Here is a 21520-nt window from a genome sequence, read left to right on the forward strand (position 1 = left end):
TGCTTTTGAACTTTAAAAACCTTTTGACTTCGGAATGTTTTTTGATAGATAATTCTCTTTCTAGAAAAAAATGATTCCATGAGTATTCCAGAGAAGTATTGTTTTAAAGTTGGGCTGGACTGAAAGAAAACAAGTCAACACAAAATAAAGCAAGATAAAACACTAATTATTAATTGGTTTAAAACACACATACACACAGGGCCTTAATGAATGCAGAATTTCAGTTAAGAAAGCAATCAAATCAAAAATGTTCCTTTAAAGATGGTTTTGCTGAGATAAACAAAAACAATTTCTGAATTCTGACTCTTAGTGGAGATTATAGCACAACACCTTAATGAATATGACTGTTGGATTTTCTAAGACATTTTCAAATGCAAATGCCAATACTTTATGAGTGTGGTGTTCAGATGTGTCTCTAGAGGCTATTGTTTTTCAAACTTACACAGTTTCAATCCAGAAACATGTGGCCTAAAAGATCTGTTCAATTGTCCTTACTTGGATTGGGATATTGCCAAGCAAAGTAGCATCTTTGGCCTCATGAATATCAGGGCAGGAGCTGTCTGAGAGGTATACTTTTAAGATGGGTATCATGCTTACTAATACCTCCTAAAAACATAATTCATAACTTTCTTTGGTTAACATGAACCAATGTGTTTCTTAATTACTATGGTTAGAGCATAGACTCTGGATCCAGAAAGATTAGGTTGTTCAAAGTCTGGATTCTCTACTTAATACTCTCTTTCTTTAAGGAAGTTACTTAACATCCCTGGCTTTACCATCTACGAAATAGGAGTAAGGACAATGTTCACTTAATAGAGTTGACATGAGAATTAAATGTATCACAATGCCTAACAGAGGCGTTAAATTTTACTTAAACTAAAGTTTAAGTAATAACAAAATATTTCTATTTTAAATAAAATTTTTATTTATTAAGTATGAGTAAAATGCAAATAACTCTGAGATACATAACACATGAAAGTATGTGATTTACATTTTCTAATAAAGGTGTCGAATATTTCCCTGAGAGCAGTTTTTAATCCTGAGAAAATTAAAACAGGTGGGCGCTGGTTACCAAGGAATAAAAGCGTAAAATGATGGAAAGAGTGCCTTTCCCTTAATACAGAGTCAAATTATTTCTGTAAAAACATCCTCAGTTGGCTTTTGTGTCTTACTAAATCTAAGGATCTTTAATTTGGGGATAGATACTGCATTGATGTCAATCAGTACTTTAAGAAACTAGTCTGGTGGAAAGAAATTGAGTGACATTCAGGGTACATTAGAGGCTAAGACCCTTGAAATCACTGAGTAGAGGGATTTTCCAAGGACTCCTCACTCATTTAACAAATACCTATTGAGTACCTGAATGGAATACCAGGCACACTGGTAATCAGAATCAGGAGCAAAATTGTGCAGGCAGCTGGTGGCTAGAAATGGGTCTGGAATTGTGAAGACAAACCTAGGCACAAGAACAAATACTCAAACAAGAAATAGAGTGATTGAGAGAGAGACCCAAGCAACACTGACAGATGACCAGGAGGAAACATCAAATAGCAGCAGTAACTCATAATCAGAGGGAGTAACATAGGGTAAGAATTTATACAGAGTCAGACTTCCAAACCAGATGTGTCCAGACTTCTAGATTTGCAGGTATTTTTGAGTGTTAATGAGTTTGTTCTCTGGCAAAGCTCTCCCTGCCTATTCTTGAAGACATGGCTTCTAACAATAGAACTAAAGGCAAAATATGTCTGGAATATGCTAGATATATATGCATGGAAGTTCAGAAATATAGTACCAATTAGAGATGTGAATTACAACTCAAGGGTCTCAGATTTTTTAAGTACCTTTACTTTGATGCTAACCTTCAATAGTTGGAGAGCCTTTGCTATTTGAATATGTTCTCCATCCTAAAGTTCTTGAGAATGCCCAGTGATTGTTTACTTATTTTGCCAATCTGTCCTGGCTGTCACTTTCCTCTGCAACCAGCTCTCTGCCTCCAAACTGATGAATTGTTCCTTTGCATTTTTTCCCTTTTACCTGTTTTTTTTCCTTAAGTCCAGCTATCTATAGCCAGGCTCCCAAGCATGAGCTCAATCCCTTCCTCCTGTTCTCCAAACTGAAGCTAAAATCAGCTATAATTGCTGTAAGGCATTAGTGATAGATGCTTTCAAAATCTACAACTTAAGCCCTTCCATGGAAGTCCCTTATCAAGCATGTCTCTGCATCCTCTAATGCCTGATGCCCATCTCACGAGACCAGCTTATGATCCACTACAGAACTCCTTTCGACATGTCTTGCTGTCCTGAGATCAGGACGTCAAGTTCTATGACCAAGATAAAGACAAGGGGCAATCAAAATTAATTTCATTCATCTCTGAGGATCAGCCCCTATGCTGAAAGACTGTGCACTCTAAATTCACATTTAGAAAAAACATGACAATTTTTTGAAGAACACAGAACGTGAGAGTGATGCAGCTGTGCTCATGGTGAAGACAACCTTGCACATTACTTTCTGGAGATGTTTAGCCTCTTGGAATCTCATTGTCTCAGTCTTCTAAATGCCAGAGGAGAGACTTTACTTTACTTTAGCATAACTAAAAGATCTATTCAAAAGATTTTTTATAAAACAAAAGAGTTATTCTAATGCCTGGTGCCTGTCTCACAGAGACCATCTCACAGAGTCTGCACTGAAGGTAAAATAAAGCCTATGTAGAACAAACCAATTTTTTGACTTCTCAAATGTCAAAGTTTCTTCACTTTCAACCATTAAGGTTTAAAAAACTCTTGGAATTCCATATCAAAATGGGCTACCATGTTATCCTTATAATTGAAGTCAAGGGCGGGGATAAAATTGGAGGTGTAGAACAGGAGGGTAGTTAAGGACAGGCAGGTAGTTAAGGAGAATATGAGTATTTAAGGTAAGGCACAGAACTACCAAAGAGGAGACTAGAAAGCATACACACCAAAGCAGCAGGCATATACGAAAAATATGAAGTGCCAAATTAGCAGAAAGCAGGGGTTCTGAAAGGAGTAAATCAAATGCCGCAGGGTGAACCACTGGATCAGTTAGGAAATTCCTGATGCCCTGAAGTAGAGTTTCAGCAAAGAGGAAAAGCTACCAGCCAGAAGATGATGCTATGAGGAATTAATGTGGAATGGCTTCACAAAGAAATTAGTATAGACTATTTTTCCAGAATTCGCTAGAGTATAAAAAAACAGAGATAGGCCAATCTACCGATTTGGACATATAATTGAGGAATCCTTTTTGTGTGTTTCTTTTGTTCACAATGTTTTTAGGATGAAAGGCTGGTATCTGTAGCCTGGAAATGAAAAGTTAAAAAAACGTGTTTGGCATAACAGAAGCAAAAATGCTTCCTAGAAAGATTAGTCAAGAAGTTATCCTTGGGAAGTTATCTAGGAAGAGAGAAATAGCCAAACATTGTTTGAAAATGTTGATGTGGCCAGGCATGGTGGCTTACATCTGTAATCTCAGCACTTTGGGAGGCTGAGGTGGGCAGATCACAAGGTCAGGAGTTCGAGACCAGCCTGGCCAACATGGTAAGACCCCAACATGGTAAGAAATATAAAAATCAGCCGGGTGCAGTGGCACACACCTGTAGCCCCAGCTACTTGGGAGGCTGAGGCAGGAGAATCGCTCGAACCCTGGAGGTGGAGTTTGCAGTGAGCCGAGATTATGCCACTGCACTCCAGCCTGGGTGACAGAGCAAGACTCTGTCTCCAAAAAAGAAAAAAGAAAAGAATAAAAAAGAAAATATAAATGAACTTGGAGCTAACTAGTGCACAGCCAAAGGTCTTCAAATAAGCAAAACATGAGTAGTATTGTAAAATCAGAAATCATTGGCATTTCATTTTAAACTCAGCTGCTTAGCATGGGTAAATGTGCTGCAATAATTACGGCCAACATATTGATAATGGGCTGCTAAACTTGGGGAACAATGTGGAGAGCAAACTCTTTATGTTTAATCACTACAACCTGCACATCATGACAGCACTGACTCTTGTGTGCTCCTTTGGCATTTAGAGTCAGAATAAGAGAGAGGAAAAAGAGAAATAGATTGGACTAATGAATGGCTTTTATGAATATTTCAATTGGTAAGTGATAGGAAACCCAACCAAGCCAGTTTAAATAAACCATTAACTTACTAGCTTTCATGGCCAAAATATTGATGGCTAGTGGTGCCTATAAACATAGATTGATCTAGGGCACAAATGATGTCAGCAGTTCCACCTCTCTGTTTTGCTTGCTCTGGAATGGCTCTTTTGATGCTTTATCTGGTAGGAAGATGGTGGCAATATTTCCAAGCTTCACATCCTACACCATCAAATCCAACAGGAATGAGAAAAGTTTTCTTTCCCAGAGGATCCGATAAACATCCTTGTGTTTCATTGGCTCTAGTTAGGTAACATATTTATCTTTCAACGAATCATTGTGTTCGGGGGAGTTGTATGTACAAGGTCAGTGGTCAAGCATCCCATGAGATAGGTAAGTGGTCAGTTCTATTTAAATCATATGCCTAAGAACAGAGAATGGAGGAGGGCGCTTTCCCAAACAACTGTGTTCTCTCTGCAGTGAAAACTGAAATGTTTCTGTTAGTGTCACAAGCAGGGAGACCTGGATCACGGTTTGTGTGGGATGTGGTGGAAAGCCCTTGACTGACAATTCAGCAACTCCTTTCTCAGCTTTGTTCCTAGTAATGATTAGTTTCTAATCATTGTTTTTTTTCACATGCCAAATGAAGTCTTCAGTCCCTTTTTGTTCTGGAATTCTATGATTTTATCCATGGTTCCAAAGTCCACCTGTAGAGACCTGCTCATGACTCAGTTACCCTGACTACCAGGAGGGTGTGACAGGAGGAAGCTGCTTATCATTTGCTTAGCATTTATAAATATGGGCTCTTGTATTCTTCAAATTATTTCCATTTGGAAAAGTCCCTGAGGAAATCAGTTTGAGGAAAATGTGCTAAGACATTGCTGGAGCTCAGTGAATCATTAAAAATCAAGTAATGATTTCTCTGAATTCCATTTTTATGGTGTGAGTTGTGGGGAGGGGTGGCTGTTTGGAGTGTTGTGTTTGTAGGCTGTTCTCACCCTGTAGGTGGAGTGTGAAAATCACTTAGAAAAAGTTGCAATACTTTTTGGTTGGTTTTCCCGTTTTCTGTCCATCTGTGGTGTTTTACTTTCTACAAACTTTCAAAAACAGCCTCACTAATGAAAAGGGGGGGGAAAAAACCTGACCAGATCTTTTGAGAAATGACTAACAAAAAAGCTCTATATATTGAATAAAATCTATTTGTGATATTTTGATTCAATGTAATATAAATGAATATTTTCTGGATTTTAAAAAGATGTTTTAAATATTCTTTTCTAATAATGATAATAATAGTGAAAATTTACAGTTAAATCCAAGGAGACATAATATTCAATTTTCATATATGATTCCATATAATTCTCAAAAATTCCTATAAATTAGATACTTATATTATTTCCATTATAAAGTTAAAAAATTTAAGCCATAAAGAAAGTAATTGAATTGCTTAGGATTATATAATTATTAAGCATCAGAGACAAGTTCAAACTTAAATGGAGTCTATCTGGCATCTATTTTTCTCTTTTTCCCTCACCAACAGAACCCATTTTTTTTCCCTAATTCTTTACTCTCCTTTTTAAGGCCAGGTAATTCAGGGGACACCAGCCTCGGCCCCAGGCTCAGGATGGATGACTCCTAATTTATTTAAACCAGTTATTATTCCCTACTTCACTAACCAGTGAGTTTAGACTTGGACATATGATGCGATTCTGGCCAATGAGAATTGCATAAAGGGCAGACTGATAGAGGTGCTGGCAAAAGGTTTCCTTTTCATAGAAAGGGTGTCTTATCCCTCTGGGTGTTGTATCTACATCCGATACTTACAATGAATACAGCCATCTTGCTTCAAGCAGAAAGCTAAACCTAATACTAAAGTCGATGATGAAGAAAGATGAAGGAAACCTTAGTTCTTGGTGATATTGTTGACTTCCTGATTTAAAAAAAATTCCTTACTGGAGTCAACTTATTTTTAGCTTTTTTTTAAGGAAAATAATCAATTTCTCTATTATTTGAGCCACTTTGGTTTAAGTTTGATGTCACTTGTCATTGAGAATATTCTTATAGCCAGGTAGGTTGGACTTGTTCCAAATTCATGTTCTTCATCTCTAATCCTTCCCAGGAGTCACTTTATCCTAACAATAAATCCTAATGCAAATGTTTGATTTCTAAGTTAGCTACTAAGAATTCATAAACCATTTTTTCATAAAATGAGGTAATAGGCTAAGTTTCCAAGGTAAACTTCAAAACATTGATCCCATCATAAAGTCAAACAACATAGGTATTTATTGAGCAAGTATCAAGTACTAGAAATCAGGGACTTAAATTTTTCTACATACAAAGATATTAGTACATTCTTGACCATATTTGTATGCCTACTTCCAAATATATTTTCATTCTGTCTACTCTCCATCTCTGTTAACTCATTTTCATCTTCATCAGTTTAGCTGGAGTCAACATTGTCTGTGAGGCTGTCTCAGGCCTATCTGTCTAGACACACATCAGTCAGTTCCTCACAGGGACCTTTCTGTCCTGCAGGTTCCACCCAGGAGTAAAGGCTGGAGACAGGGTGGGGCATTCAGCTGGCTTCTGCTCCAGGATCCTGGAAACTTGCCTGGAGCATGCTCCCACCCTCCTCATGGTTTGTCTTGGATAGGAGGTCAGGCAAGATTCAGCGTCCTTTCTCAAGATCTCTCCTGCCTTTCTTTCTGACTCCTTTTCATTAACCTGGAGTGTTTTCAGATAATCATAGGAATAGGAATTTTGTTCAGACTCATCACATATTCTTCAATTATCTTTTCCTAGGTCTTTCTTCCTTCCATGGGACATGGATTATTTCCTCCTTCAGGCTATTGTGTGTCATTTACAACTTGAGTCAGTGAGTGAATTCATGGCTGATCATATATACAAAGAGATACAGGATAGCAGCAAATACTTTTTTAATTGTTTTTTAAAAATATTTTTTACACATGAAAAATATCATCTTTTCCTACGTGAAACAGAACGTGACTGAAAACATTGACATATATAACATATGCATCAAAACAAATAAGTATGACTTTATTCCTCATCTGGGCTAATACCTAACTAGTGCAAATACCTGAATATTTTTAAAAATCCCTGAAACCAGAGACCCTATGCCTAAGATTTTATACTTTTATTCATTTATTCAACAAATATTTATGCAGGACACACTATATACACTGATACTTATTTCACTATTCTGTTTGGCTACTGTTACCTTCCAGTTGTCATCATCTCCACTATTTTGGCCTCATGGGTTTAGAAAGAAATATATTCCTTTTCTCCCCTTACACTCTTGTCTTCCAAATATACCCTGCTCTACTAAGGACACATTCACCACCCGTGGTCTGTTGGAAATGGACTTTTTAAGTTTGCAATCAAGTAACACACAGATAATTTCCATTTGTAACATCATTATAAAAGATTCATTAATTAAAATACTTTCATGGGGACTCTTCTGACTGTTCCTCCCTATGTAATTCACCAATATGCCTCATCACTGACAGTGAAATAATGTGCATAAGGAAATAAGCAGTGCCATTCAGTACATGTCATAGAAAAGAAGTAAAACATATTTTCTTGGTAGACAGCTTCCATTAATTGGCAAGCTGTGAATGAAGAACAGTGTTCTCAAACATTAGTAGTCATTGAAATCACCTGAAGGGCTTGTTAAAACAGGGTGCTGGGTCTCACTCCCAGACTTTCTGATTCAATTGGTCTTAGAGCATGGGAAGTTTCATTTCTAACGAGTTCCCAGGTGATGCTAATTATTCTGGTCTAGTGACCACAATTTGAAACTGCTCTATTTGAGGATGTCACAATGAGACCACATGAACACACACTCACACACACACACACACACACACACACACACACACACACAAAAGAGAAACAGAGAGAACATTATAAATTTGATGGTTAGAAATTTAAGATCTTGTCAAGACTATGCTCCCAGTGTTGTTCCAAGCTGAATATAAGATAACTTTGTGCTAAAATGCTCCCCAATCCAACCTCCAGGAAATTTCATCAGGAAATAGAGGCAATAAGCAAGAGGTGCTGAACTGGAGCTTAGCAGTACCTCACAGCAACAAGTCTTGGGTTCCTGGGAGACCAGACCTGTCCTTTGGTCCGTGGTTTGGTCCCCTCTCCCAGGTCTGGGAAACCATAGGCCCTTAGCCTTAATCTGGGAGCTGCAGCCCCACCCTTTTTGTCCAGTCTGCACCTGTTAGTAATCCTTGGAGGGACACAGATGGAGCACGGAATGCCCTTCTCCTATGTCTCATTTCCCCAGTTAGAAGAGGCAACATATCTGTTCTCTGGAAGGTGCAGCAGGAAGACAATACTAGAAAAATATTGTTTTATTGTGATAAAATATACATAACAGAATTTACCATTTAACTATTTTTCAGTGTAAAATTCAGTGGAATGAAGTACATTTACAATGTTATGCAACCACCGCCATCATCTGTCTCCAGAAGTTCTTTAATCATCCAACAGAAACTCTGTACCCATTGAAAAATAATTCTCCATTCCCACTCCCCTCAGACCTGGTAACATTATTCTGCTTTCTCCCTTTATGAATTTTCCTACTCCACTAGGGAACATTTTAAAGTAGGTAAAAACTAGCTTTGGAGATCTCTCCCACTGCCTCTTCACAACCCGTAGAATCCTTACTTTATTCTTTGGTTCCCCAAAGTCCATTTTGATCAACTTCTTCCCACAATGTCTTCAACACTTTCATTCCCATGAGGCCCTCCTTGTTCTAAGTGTTAGAAAAAGGAAATCTGCTTAGACTAATTCATGCAGATGTGTAGGTAGTGAGATGTTTACCAAGGGCTTGCTTTCTCTGTAACAGATGAGCAGATGCTCTTCTAAGTGCTTTCTCTGCACTTATCCATTTCATCTTCACAACATCACCAGTAGGCATACTATTAGTATTGTCTTTTTTGTGCTGACAAAGGAATTAAGACTCATGCAGATGAAATATTTTTTCCAAGACTAAACATTTGATAGGTGATAAAGCCAGGAGTTTGACTCCGGAGGCAGTCTTTCTAACTACAGAGGATGCTTATTAATCAACATTTGGAAATTAGTGAAGCATTAGATTCTGTGCCTAATGGAATATTTCCAAAAATGTTTTTGAGCCAAGAGGATTTTCTGGTTGGAAGCCAAGAGTCATCAGCAAGGCCTTGGGCAATTTTCTGCCTCACCCATTATCTCAATTTCCATCCCCAAATGACTCCAAAAATACAATCTTGATCCCAGCTCTCTAAGCAACTTGATCCCAGCTCTCTAAGCAAAAGGGTCTCTCTAAGACCCTTTCCCTCAACATTCTTTGGGCCCTTTCTGCCTGTCCTGGGGGACAGGACCTCCATTGCCTCCACCTTTGCTTCCTATGGTGGGTACAGAGGAGGCACCAAGCACTCCTTAGACCTTACCTTGGAGAAAGCCACATCTAACTTCAACATTAGCCTTAGTTGACCTCGTTTACATAAAGATTGGCCTTTTGGTAACTAAGCTAAGGTTGGCATAAATGACTTCTCCACCCAAAAGTTCGGTCTTCATAGCCACTCATATACAATGGTCATCTTCTCACAATTAAAAAAAGTGGGGAGGGGCTAACAATACCAGAGGAACGTTGAACAAATCTATCAGGAAACTGTTTTTTTAAAAAGTTGCTGAGATAAATTTATAAGCCTGCCATTTTAAATTCTTTTTGAAACAAAACAGGGAATAAATAAACATGCTTCAGTGGTGGCCTGAAAGAAAGAATTCAAATGTATTTAGCACTTAGGAAGCAGGTTACTGACAAGTAGATATGGCATTTCAAATGTATTACCTTTTTCCATCCTGACATTTAATTTATTGTACTTGAAAGTGTCCTGAAATCATCCAGGTGTATTTCTCTAAAAGAAAACAACTTAACATACCAGCATTGGAAAATAAATTTAAGCTTCCTCTAACTAAAAATTTCCTGATAAATCAAACTCCTTTAAGACTTTTTAAGGTCAATTATTTTTAACACTAAGTTTCAAGGCAGAAATGAGATAGAGAAAATGATTACTGGCATTAGTATGGACCGAATATGAAGGCAGTCTGGGTACTTAGTAAGAAAAATATGCGCTTAAAGTGGAGGATAACATCAGTCAGTAACTCAGACACTGAAACCAGACATTCGTGAGCAAAAAATGTGGCATGGACATTCCTGATTGTATGACTTTGAGCAAATCACTCAAGATGTCTGTGCTTCAGTCTATTTATCAGTAAAATACAAGTAGCAATAATAATTAAGTCTTCCTCAGAACACAGGCATAGGTTAAGCAAAGAAATGATACTAATGGACTCTCCTATGAGGAAATAACTTACTCCAAAAAGAATATTCCTACTATGGAAAGATGAACCACCCTTAATTCCTCTAGCTGTCCTTGAAGATATTTGCAACATATGAGTTCAGTACCACTCTTAGCCCCAGGCCAATGAAGCTGCTTCCCTGGGCACCATTCCCCACTTCAGGGGGCCTGACAAGGGTTCTCTTTGGTGTTCCCCTCCACATGGTGTGCCCCTGCAAGACCAAGAAGAAACTGGAACCCATGGATTTCTTTCCCCTCCAGGTACTATAGGACCCTGGAATTACCTGCCCTTCCCTGTATGTTTCTTTACCATATTTTAGGCAGAAGACCCCAGAATTCTCTTCCCAAAGATGCCCATACCTGTCTCCTACATCTTACTGGGCTTTCTTATTGGGTCTTTTTTCCCAAGGGACCCAGGACACCATTGGTGTTATACCCTTTCAAACCAAGGGGTGGCCAAGAAGCAGCTCCTTTCAAGGTTAGGTAGGTTGCTGGAAATTGTACTTGGGGGCTGAGGTTTCTACCTGCGGTGCAGAGTGGAGCTTCAGGTGGCTGGCCCAGTGCTGTCACACAAGGAGCTGAGAACTTTCAGTTCACCCAACTTGTCTGTTTTTTATGAAACTTATTAAAAGGTAGAAGGATAAAACATAGAGCAGTATATTCACCTCATATATAAGTTTAAAATATTTAGTTAAATGGTATTTGGATAAATTATGCTTCTACCCTGGGCCCATCCAATGTTAGGGGCAGAACTAAATGTGTTCATTGCTGGGTGAAATATGTCCTTTATAAGAATACTAAAGCAGGAAAAGAATACTGCAAACTTGAGAAACCAGTTTCTCTTAATCACACCTAGCACTTGAATTTTAGCACTTAGTAGATATAATTGTGGGTACCAATTGCCTGGAAATAACCACATCAGTACACGGGTGTAATCATTTTCCAAGAGTCCACTGTGGATAGAAATATTTTCACTGACGTGTAATTGTAAGAGTCAAAATCCCATGACCTCTCCTTCCGTGGCTGCCTCCTTCTTTACTTCCCTTCCCTGCAAACTTTTTAGTTCAAAATATAAGCCCTTTGGGAGTTGTGTCATCTGATTTCAAGAGAAAATCTGGATTATAAATAGCTCCAAAGGATCAGTTGATTCACAGATTGGATGAATTGGAAAATTGGTCAGTTTTCACAGTTCACTGGCCCCCATCTGCACCCAGGCCATGTTTAGGAGCCCTTGACTTTATGCTTTATTGATTCCTCTGGGACTAAAACTAAAGGGATATCAAACACCAGTGGAAGTATTTTTCAGAAGTAAACAGTGATAACATTTTACACATATATTCTTTATCATTTCTTTTTCTGTATAGCACATTTTAAGAATTCCATTTTTTTTTTTTTTTTTTGAGTTTTGCTGTGTCCCAGGCTGGAGTGCAGTAGCACAATCTCAGCTCACTTCAACCTCCGTCTCCTGGGTTCAAGCAATTCTCCTGTCTCAGCCTCCCCAGTAGCTGAGATTACAAGCGTGTGCCACCACACTTGGCTAAATTTTTGTATTTTTAGTCATGACAGGGTTTCACCATATTGGCCAGGCTGGTCATGACACATTTTAAGAATCTTAAGGAAAATGTACCAGTCATAATTTTTTCATGTTGTGTGTTTCTTAAACACAAAGTCTTCATTTTTAAAAAGCATCTACAATGTAAATGATTATGCACAGTCTGCCCTTTAACATTAGAATAAAGAGTAATGAAGCTATTAGATGTTTTTAAAACAAAATTAATTATGATATTTGAGATACTATTTTATCATCTTCCTTGCACAAATTTCTTTCAAAAATGAAATAAGAACAAAATGTAGTCCTATATGTTTTACATGTGGTATAATCTTACACAAGTATTCAGATATTTTCATGTCTTAGATAAACATATAGGAAAATTATGTATAATAATTCTCTGTCTATGAAAAGTCCAGGACAGCGATGGCTAGTCCATACTGCATTGTAGTTTTTGTTCCTGTGCTGTCTAGCATGGTCAGATGAAACTTGAGGAACTGCTCATGGTGCTCAGTAGGAAGAAGACAGAGTACAAGACGGGTATGAGAAAAAGGGAAAATGAATAAGTAAGAAGAGGTAAATGGAGGGGAGTAGGGAGAAACATGTCTTTGGGTTTATTAGTTTATTTTAAAAATTTATCCTAATTTAGGTTTGATCTACCTGTTTTTCAACTTTCTTTTCTCCAAACTGGAATAATTATCTTACTGAACCTGTGTCAACTTACTTATGTCTTCATTAGAAGTTTCTTACTCTGTGTGATAAATGAGCACAAAAGCGCTAGTATTTGACAGAAATACTGAGTTTCTTGGCTAAAGGCATATAAACAATGCATACAAATTTTTAAAGTTTTCTTTCCTGTGAATTTAATTCAAAATGCCATCAAAAATGTTTAGTTTTTTTTCTACACCAAATGAATGTTTCCCCACAATTTGTTTCAAAAATATGCAACATGATTATTTAAGAACAACTTAATCTAAAGGCAGTGAAGGAGATGATTGGCAGCAGTGAATTTGCTTCCAAGATGTTGCTGCATAAGCAGCAATAAATTTGATTATATCAATCAAATAGCACAGGATTATACACTAAAACTTCTACCGTTTCCATCCTTACTCCACTCATGAAGGTAATCACTTACAGTTAGTCTACTGTAAATATTTCTGAACATTTTATAGCCATTCAATGGATATATATTGACCCCCTGCTCTGTGTCACACATGATTTTAGAAGCTGTTGATACAGCAGTGAACAACAGAAGGCCAACTTTCTGGTCTCTAGGTGTTTGCTTCCCAGGCTGCTAGGCTGTAAGCATAAAATGAACAAACAACCCAGTGGACTATGATATGGCATCTAGTAGTGGTCAGTGCTAAGGAGACTATAGCAGGATAAGGTCGGACATGGTGGCTCATGCCTGTATACAATACCAGCACTTTGGGAGGCCAAGGCGGGTGGATCACTTGAGGTCAAGAGTGTAAGATCAGCCTGGCCAACATGGCAAAACCTAACCCCGTCTCTACTAAAAATACAATAAAAATTAGCTGGGCATGGTGACATGTGCCTGTAATCCCAGCAACTTGAGAGGCTGAGGCAGGAGAATCGCTTGAACACAGGAGGCGGAGGCTGCAGTGAGCCAACATCAGGCCCCTGCACTCCAGCTTGCATGACACAGTGAGAATCTGTCTCCAAATAAAAAAAAGTGAAGACTAGAGCAGGATAAAACGACAAAATAAAAATGTTTACTATTGGGGATGAGTGCAGGGATGCCCTCTGCACCTAAATGCAGTAAAGAAATGATTCACAAATATCTTGAGTACAAGATTCTAAGTAGAGGGAATAGCAAGTACACAGGCCCTGAAGCAAAAGGAAGCTTGGCAGCTTTGCATCAAGCAAGGCTAGTGTTGCTGGAGCAAAATGAATACAGGGGAGCTGGTTAAAAGGTGAGCTTGGAGACTTAGCTTAATGTGGGGCTTTATGAATTAGGCATTGTGGTTTGACTTAAACTTTAAAAGAGGAATTCTGGCTGTAGTAGGAAGAAGAGACTGACAGAGGTCAGGAGCAAGAGGAGGAGACCAGTTAGCAGGCACCACAGTAGGCCAGGCAAGAGATGATGGCAGCTTGGCCTCTGGCTCATTCATTGCAGGTGGGAATGCAAAATGGTATAGCAAGACAGTTTGGCAGTTTTTGCAAAACTAAACACTTATTATACCATCCAGCCATTGTGTTCCTTGGCATTTACTCAAATGAAAAAACCTGCAGCTGTTTATAGAAGCTTTATTCATAATTGCCAAATCTCAGAGAAACCAAGATGTCCTCCAATAGTAGAATGCATAGAGAAACTATCTATGCATACATCAGAATATTATTTAGCAATATAAATTAGCCATCAAGCCATGAAAAGACATGCAAGCCAATATTAAAAAGTCTAGCCTTTTACTATATGATACTAAGTATCTGATGAAAAGGCCAAACTAAGGAGACAGCAAAAGATAATAGTTGCCAGGGACCAGAAGTGAGGGAAGGAAGGCTGAATAGATGAAGTATAGCGAGTTTTTTAGGGCAGAAACTACCCTGTATGATACTGTAATGGTAGATATATGTTATTATACATTTATCAAAACCCAAGAATGTACAACAGAAAGTGTGAGTCCTCATGTAAACTATGGATATTAATTAATAATTATGCATTAACATTGGCTCATCAACTGAAATAACTGTACCACAATAATACCAGATGTCGATAATAGGGGAACTGTGAAAGTGGGTGTGGAGATGAGATGAATGGGAATTCTCTGTACTATACACTCGATTTTTCTGTAAGCCTAAATAATAAAGTCTAAATGAAGAAAGTGCCTGAGATTGGGCTCTCAGGCAGCGATAGCATAGTACAGAATTCTCTAGATAATCACACTCAATCAAAAAGGAAAAATTAGAAACTTCTCGTCCAGAATGAAAAGGTCAAGGTATGTTGACTGACTATAGAGGCTTCCCGCATTTCACACACTGGAGTAGCAAAGATGTATGCACAGGCAGATGGAGATCTCAAAGGCCATTGTTGCAGTCATGCTATAGAGCAGAGAAAAATCTTTGAGAAACAGACCTGCAGTTACTATTTCTGTCAGCTGAGGAGAAATTTAAGTCAGTTCTTACACTCAGGGACAGACATCTGAACTCATACCCAGATTCACTTCCATTCTTCTGTACCTGTTCTCCTGGTCCTTCTCTTCAACCTTCTGATTTGGAAAGAAGTTCTCTCATACAATACTGAACAAGTCTCAAAAAGAAACGAACACAGAATCCATACCAAAAATACCACAAGAACAAAGGTGGAAAGGATAGGGAAAAACACATGACAAAGATCTCATGCCAGCAGAATGTACAAATCTGTGCCCTCATCCTAAGAACTCAAGAACTTCATGAAATCATCAATTCTGTAGAAAAAAAAAAATACAATTAAGACAAAGAAAAAGATTTCAAGAGATAAATAATATGATAATATGAGGAGGTGAAACGTGGGTACACACAAGTCGGTCAGCAAATGGAGGAGGAAAACTAGGCTACCCAGTAGAGATAGCCAAGCTCAAAGTCACAAAACTTAAAAGAGACATTGCTGAAAACACAGTATAGTATTTTACAAATAAAACACTTTAAAGGTTTTTTAAAAAAGAAAAAGGTAAACAAAACAGTGTAAGATTAAGAGATTAATTTTTCCAAAAAAGGTTTAGTGGAAAAATGATAGATATGGAAACTAGATAAAAAGAGATCCCTGATAGGCATAATCTATTTCCCCAAAGAAGAGAACCAAACAAATGGAACAGAAAAAATAGTATAATCTGAGAAAACATTAATAATATACCATTAACACTTTGAGACATATGTTTACAGAAAAAATGATGCCCAACTCAATACCAATTAGGGTCTTTGAAAAGTAGTGAACTTCCAAAATAAAAGACCATTTTTGCAATTGTGCTCAGTTAACAGTAGCCTCTTAACTAAATTCAAAACACCATTCTTATACAACTTTTTCTATTCCTCCTATAGCATGTACACTAGTCTTTTAGACACATAAATCGTATCACATTCTGCTTAAAACAATACAATGACTTGCCATTGCAAATACGACAGAATCCTTCCCAGGCCTGGTATTAGCTGACTTATAGCTCTGTTTGTCTCTCAACTTGAGTCATTCTCTCTCTCACTCAGTAGACTCCACCAGATTTGGCCTCCTTCCTGTTCCTCAAACATGCCCATACTGATGCTGCCTCGGGCCTTTGTGCTTGCCCTTCTTTCTATCTGGAATAGATAGAACACACTTCCCCCAGACTTTCCTATATCTAATTCTTTCTCATTCTTCAGGTCTTAACTCTCTTATCATCTGATCTAAAGTAGCATTTCCTCTCATAATTAACCTTATATTACATTATTTTATTTTCAGTCTTTTTCTTTTAAAATATAAATTCTACCTGAGAGGTGACCGTTCTAATTTTTTCAATTTTTAATCACTTCATTTAGGTTGACAATAATTCTGTAATGTGTAAACAGTATTGTGTTTAGATATGTAATTGCTAAAAAGGCATTTTAGTCCATTGCAAATAGTATTTTTACACAAGAAATAGGACTGTTATGTTCTATTAAGTGAATATTAATGGAGAACTGAGTCTTTATCTTCTATTTTGTTTATAACCTACACTGGTAGTTATCACACAGTGTTCATAAATGATGGAAAGATTATTTCTTATCCAAACCAACAGGTACACAACAACACATGCACGAGAGAGAGAGAGAGAGAGAGAGAGAGAGGTATATTCTAGGGAGGGGCTCATGTGATTATTGGTGCTGGCAAGTCTGAAATTTGCAAGGCAAACTGGCAGGCTGGAAACCCTGGCAGGAGTCAGTGTTGCAGACTTCATTTCAAAGACAGTCTGAAAGCTGAATTTCTTTCTCTTTGGGGACTTTTTCTTTTTTCTTAAGGTTTTCAACTGGTTAGATGAAGCTTATCCATAATTTAAAGGATAATCTGCTTTACTCAAAGTCTACTTATTTAAATGTTAATCACATCTAAAAAATACTTTCACAGCAACATTAACTTTGGTGTTTGACCAAACTACTGGCCACCGTAACCTACCTATGTCAACACATAAAGTTAAACCTTACAGAGACAGTTGTTGCTTTTGCAAGATTCCCTTTTCAACTTATACAACACCATACTCCACACTCTTCCCTTAACGCACTCTTTTCTTTATTTGTATATCCCTGATTAATCCATATCATTCTTTCTCCCTAAAATTATATGCACTTTCTTCTCAGTGAATAACCTCATGTATCATGATTAAGGATTGCCAGCCTCCTAAGTACCACTCCACTATGTGGAATATCACTTCCATATGCTGGTTTTGTCTTGTTTGATGATCTCTCTTGCATCATTTATGAGTATAGAACATATAGCCTTAAAGCCATCAACAGGAAATTGACAGTGGAGAAATTGGCACCCACAGCCAGGTTTCTGTCATTCTAAGGAGATTAGCTGACAAAACTAGGCTGCATTGGAATACTTGAAACATGGTGACATCACAAGATTACACCACAATGATTCCTATTCCACCTGTCCTACCTACCCTGTGGTTGTATTTGATCACTGCATAAGATATAGTAGAAATGGCATAATCTTTAAAGTAATGAAATTTTCAAGCCATGTAGTTTAGTGAGTTGCTGAAATGGGCCAAGGAATCTAAATTCAAACGGGCAAAAAGGGAAACAAACAATTTTACTTTAATTTTCAAGTTCAGTGGTTTAGGGGTAAATCAAAATCATCAAAATGTAAGATCAGAAAGAAAGTTAAAAATCTTGTAAGTATCAATCAGTATTAACATCCAACTCTAAATCTTTTTCATCTTTATATGTATACATGTATCTTTGTGACTCCAGCACTTATGTTTATTTTTTTCATAAGGCATCTTATAAATGCATTCATGCTTGTTTAATATCATGGAAAAGAAATATTGGCAAATGACTATCTTCTGCAAGTTTATAGAAAACAGCAGCACATGTGGGAGATGATTTAAAGGAACACAAAGAATTGCTCTTCTGCATATTACTTTTTGGGCCTCTCTTTGGCCAGGTTGAGATCTTTGTGGAGATATCTTGTTTTTTGTCCTTTGTTTTGTCCCTGCTTCTTGAGATGGCCTGTGCCTTGTTTCCGAGGCATTAGCATGTATGTACAGCCATCTCTGGCCACCTTCCAACATCTGCTCATAATCCTTAGGCCTAGGTCTGTGCAAAGATATTTTCAAAAGCAGATGAAACCCAAAGGTTAAAGCTAACATGTGCCAAATGAGTTTTTGGGTTGGTGCACAGATAAGGAAAGAACGGAGTCAAATGACAGGCAGAGCTGGCCTGTGTTCTTCCTGGAGGCAGAGCTCAACTATTCTGCAAGCTGTTTCTGTATCTGGTGGGGAATCTCTGGGATGTTGCCAGTTCAGACCTTCAGGAAGTTCCTGACAGCTGAAGCTGACCAGCATTAAAACAATGGTGTTTCCTTAGTTTCCTCTTTAATGGCAGCTGTTGTTACTCAGCAGTCCAGTCAACATTATCTACCTGGAGCTTATACAGGAGCATGGTCGTGGTTTCAGTTCCTGTTCACTGCCTCACTCACTGAGTTGATTTCCTTGGCCAGCAGTTGTAAACCCATGAGCTCTTCACCCCACTGGAGGTGTCTTTTCCCTTTAGACTGTTTGGTCACCTGAAATGAGCTTTAAACATAATCTATTCTCATGTGTTTTCATTCTTTTCTTTTTCCTTTTATAATCTGTGATATTGATTAAATGGATCTTTTAGAACACTTAAGTTGTTGTTTTCCTGAAATTCAGAGGTATTTATTCAATGAAATAGCACCTATGAATGACTTTTTATAAATTGCAAAGCCTTATTCAAATAGCATGTACTATGTGTAAGGTATACACAAGATTATTAAATATATGACAACCATTATAAATTCAATCCCTCCTTTTTCTTTCCATTTCAGTTGTTTCCTTTAATAGCAGACATCTGTTTATGAATTCTCTTCCCTATCTTTCCTTAGTTTTATTCATTATTAGAATAGCACACTAAAGATATTTACAGTAGGTACTTCTAGACTGGTGTATAATTGCACTGAAATGTTTGGGAAACTGCAAATGCTCAAATCTATTAGTTGTTGCCTTTGTATGATCCATTTGAGAAATTAAGAGCTTTCCAAATGTTAATGAATTTTTTTTTCTTTCTTTAGAGAGTACATCTTAAGGAATAATCAGAGAGTGATCGGCTATATTTTACATCCCATTGCAATACTTGCTTTCTTGTTACCCGTTTTTCTTCACTTTTTTAAAATGTTTAATCTGTATAAATTTTTGTAGAAGACTTCTGGATACTGAAGATGAGCTCAGTGACATTCAGACTGACTCAGTCCCATCTGAAGTCCGGGACTGGTTGGCATCTACCTTTACACGGAAAATGGGGATGACAAAAAAGAAACCTGAGGAAAAACCCAAATTTCGGAGCATTGTGCATGCTGTTCAAGCTGGAATTTTTGTGGAAAGGTAAGTGAAATTGTTGGTATTCCAAGACAATAATATTTGAAAGGCAGTAGATAGGCACATTTTATCAAAGGTATGAGCAGTCTGTATTTCACTTATTGAGGAAAACTGCAATCATAATTATAACTAGAATGAACAAATTTGGGACTTTATCATGAACTTACCCATAACAAAAACACCTGGTCCTGGATGCATTCTTTTTATTTATTTTAAGTTGACATGAAGAGTGAAAGCAAAAACTTTCGAACGGCCTTTCTCCTCAAATGAACCTTTGTGAACAATTGTTTAAAAATAATTCTGACACATGTATATGTTACACAACTAATTTTACCTGAATAAAAGGTAACATTTCATTAAATACATTCTACACTGGGTAGCAATCCACTTGTCAGAATCACTCAGGCCTTTCTCTGCCATAAAGACAGAAGACCATGCTCTTCCCATCTTTCCATAATGGGAGGAAATCTCTATCATCATCACTTTTGATAAGTTTTTCTTTTTTCAACATTTCTGTCACTGAATATGTCAAGGGATATTTGATGGCCCCTAGAAATGCCTACTTACATCATCAGAGTCTCCAATGCAAAACACTTGTTAATATGACCCGATTTTACATTCTTTCAACCCTTAAGAATACAGCTTGTTCTTCCATTGAGGAAACAAGATGTTTCCTAGAACTAAAACTACAAAAAGACCCAAAATGAACATTTTATGTTTGACAAAATTGAAAAGTAGTTATCTGAAATCCCTTAGATTAAAAAAGAATTATATGAAATTATATGTAGAAGGATTATTTGAATATTTTAGAAACTAATAAAGTTGAGGAACAGAGAAACGTTTTTGCCAATATGCTTAAAATTAAATTTTAGAGAAAATGCATTCTTTCTCATCTTCTGTTATCTCTAGGCATTACTTTTAATAAACATTACAAACTTTAATTTTTTTCTGCTAAAGGGACAATGGAAAGCATATTTGAATTTCAAAATAAAGGGATGGAGGAAAATTTACCAAGCAAATGGAGAGCAAAAAAAAAAAAGTAGGGGTTGCAATCTAGTCTCTGATAATACACACTTTAAACCAACAAAGATCAAAAGAGACAAAGAAGGGCGTTACATAATGGTAAAGGGATTAATGCAACAAGAAAAGCTAACTATCCCAAATATATATGCACTCAGTACAGGAGCACCCAGATACATAAAGCAAGTTCTTAATGACCTGCAAAGAGACTTAGACTCCCATACAATAATAGTGGGAGACTTTAACACCCCAATGTCAATACTAGACAGATCAACGAGACAGAAAATTAACAAGGATATCTAGGACCTGAACTCAGATCTGGACCAAGAGCACCTAATAGACATCTACAGAACTCTCAACCCCAAAACCACAGAATATACATTCTTCTCAGCACCACATCACACTTATGCTAAAATTGACCACATAATTTTGGAAGTAAAATACTCCTCAGCAAATGCAAAAGAACGGAAATCCTAACAGTCTCTCAGACCACAGTGCAATCAAATTAGAACTCAGGATTAAGAAACTCACTCAAAACTGCACAATTAGATGAATATCTGTAAGTGTAAATGAGAATGCATGGCATGAAATATATTATACAACTTAAAGATGGTTAAATACACTATGCAATTTAAAGATGACTTTTCTCTAGCATCAAATTAAAAAAAAACTAAATAGTACATCAGAAAATCTGTGAGAGAATCACAGATAAAACATGAGAGTATGTTTGATTTGCCAAAGGAATGTATATTTTGCCTTTTTGTTTAAAAAAAAATTGCAGAACTTGGCAAACTGGGAAAAAATGTAAACTGTGGAGGAAGATCAACTGAATTTCCATTTCCATTCAAGAGAAGGCTATAATATATAAAATACATATGAATATGCTAAATTTCAATTATTTCATATGTTACGTA

At 37.2% G+C, this 21520-nt stretch overlaps 1 protein-coding gene across 6 annotated transcripts in view; it reads left to right on the forward strand.

The window, feature by feature from the left end:
- Positions 1–21520, forward strand: part of PDE1A (phosphodiesterase 1A) — a 385412-nt gene that overhangs the window by 263513 nt on the left and 100379 nt on the right. For all 6 annotated transcript variants that reach the window (XM_012468608.3, XM_012468605.2, XM_012468607.2 and 3 more), the window contains one exon: positions 19410–19592. In XM_012468608.3, coding sequence (XP_012324031.2) covers positions 19410–19592 — 183 coding nt within the window. The remainder of the gene's footprint in view (positions 1–19409; positions 19593–21520) is intronic.

The sequence above is a fragment of the Aotus nancymaae genome, unplaced genomic scaffold, assembly GCF_030222135.1.
Source record: "Aotus nancymaae isolate 86718 unplaced genomic scaffold, 86718_ANA_hifiasm-v0.15.2.pri h1tg000008l, whole genome shotgun sequence".
NCBI classification, from domain to species: domain Eukaryota; kingdom Metazoa; phylum Chordata; class Mammalia; order Primates; family Aotidae; genus Aotus; species Aotus nancymaae.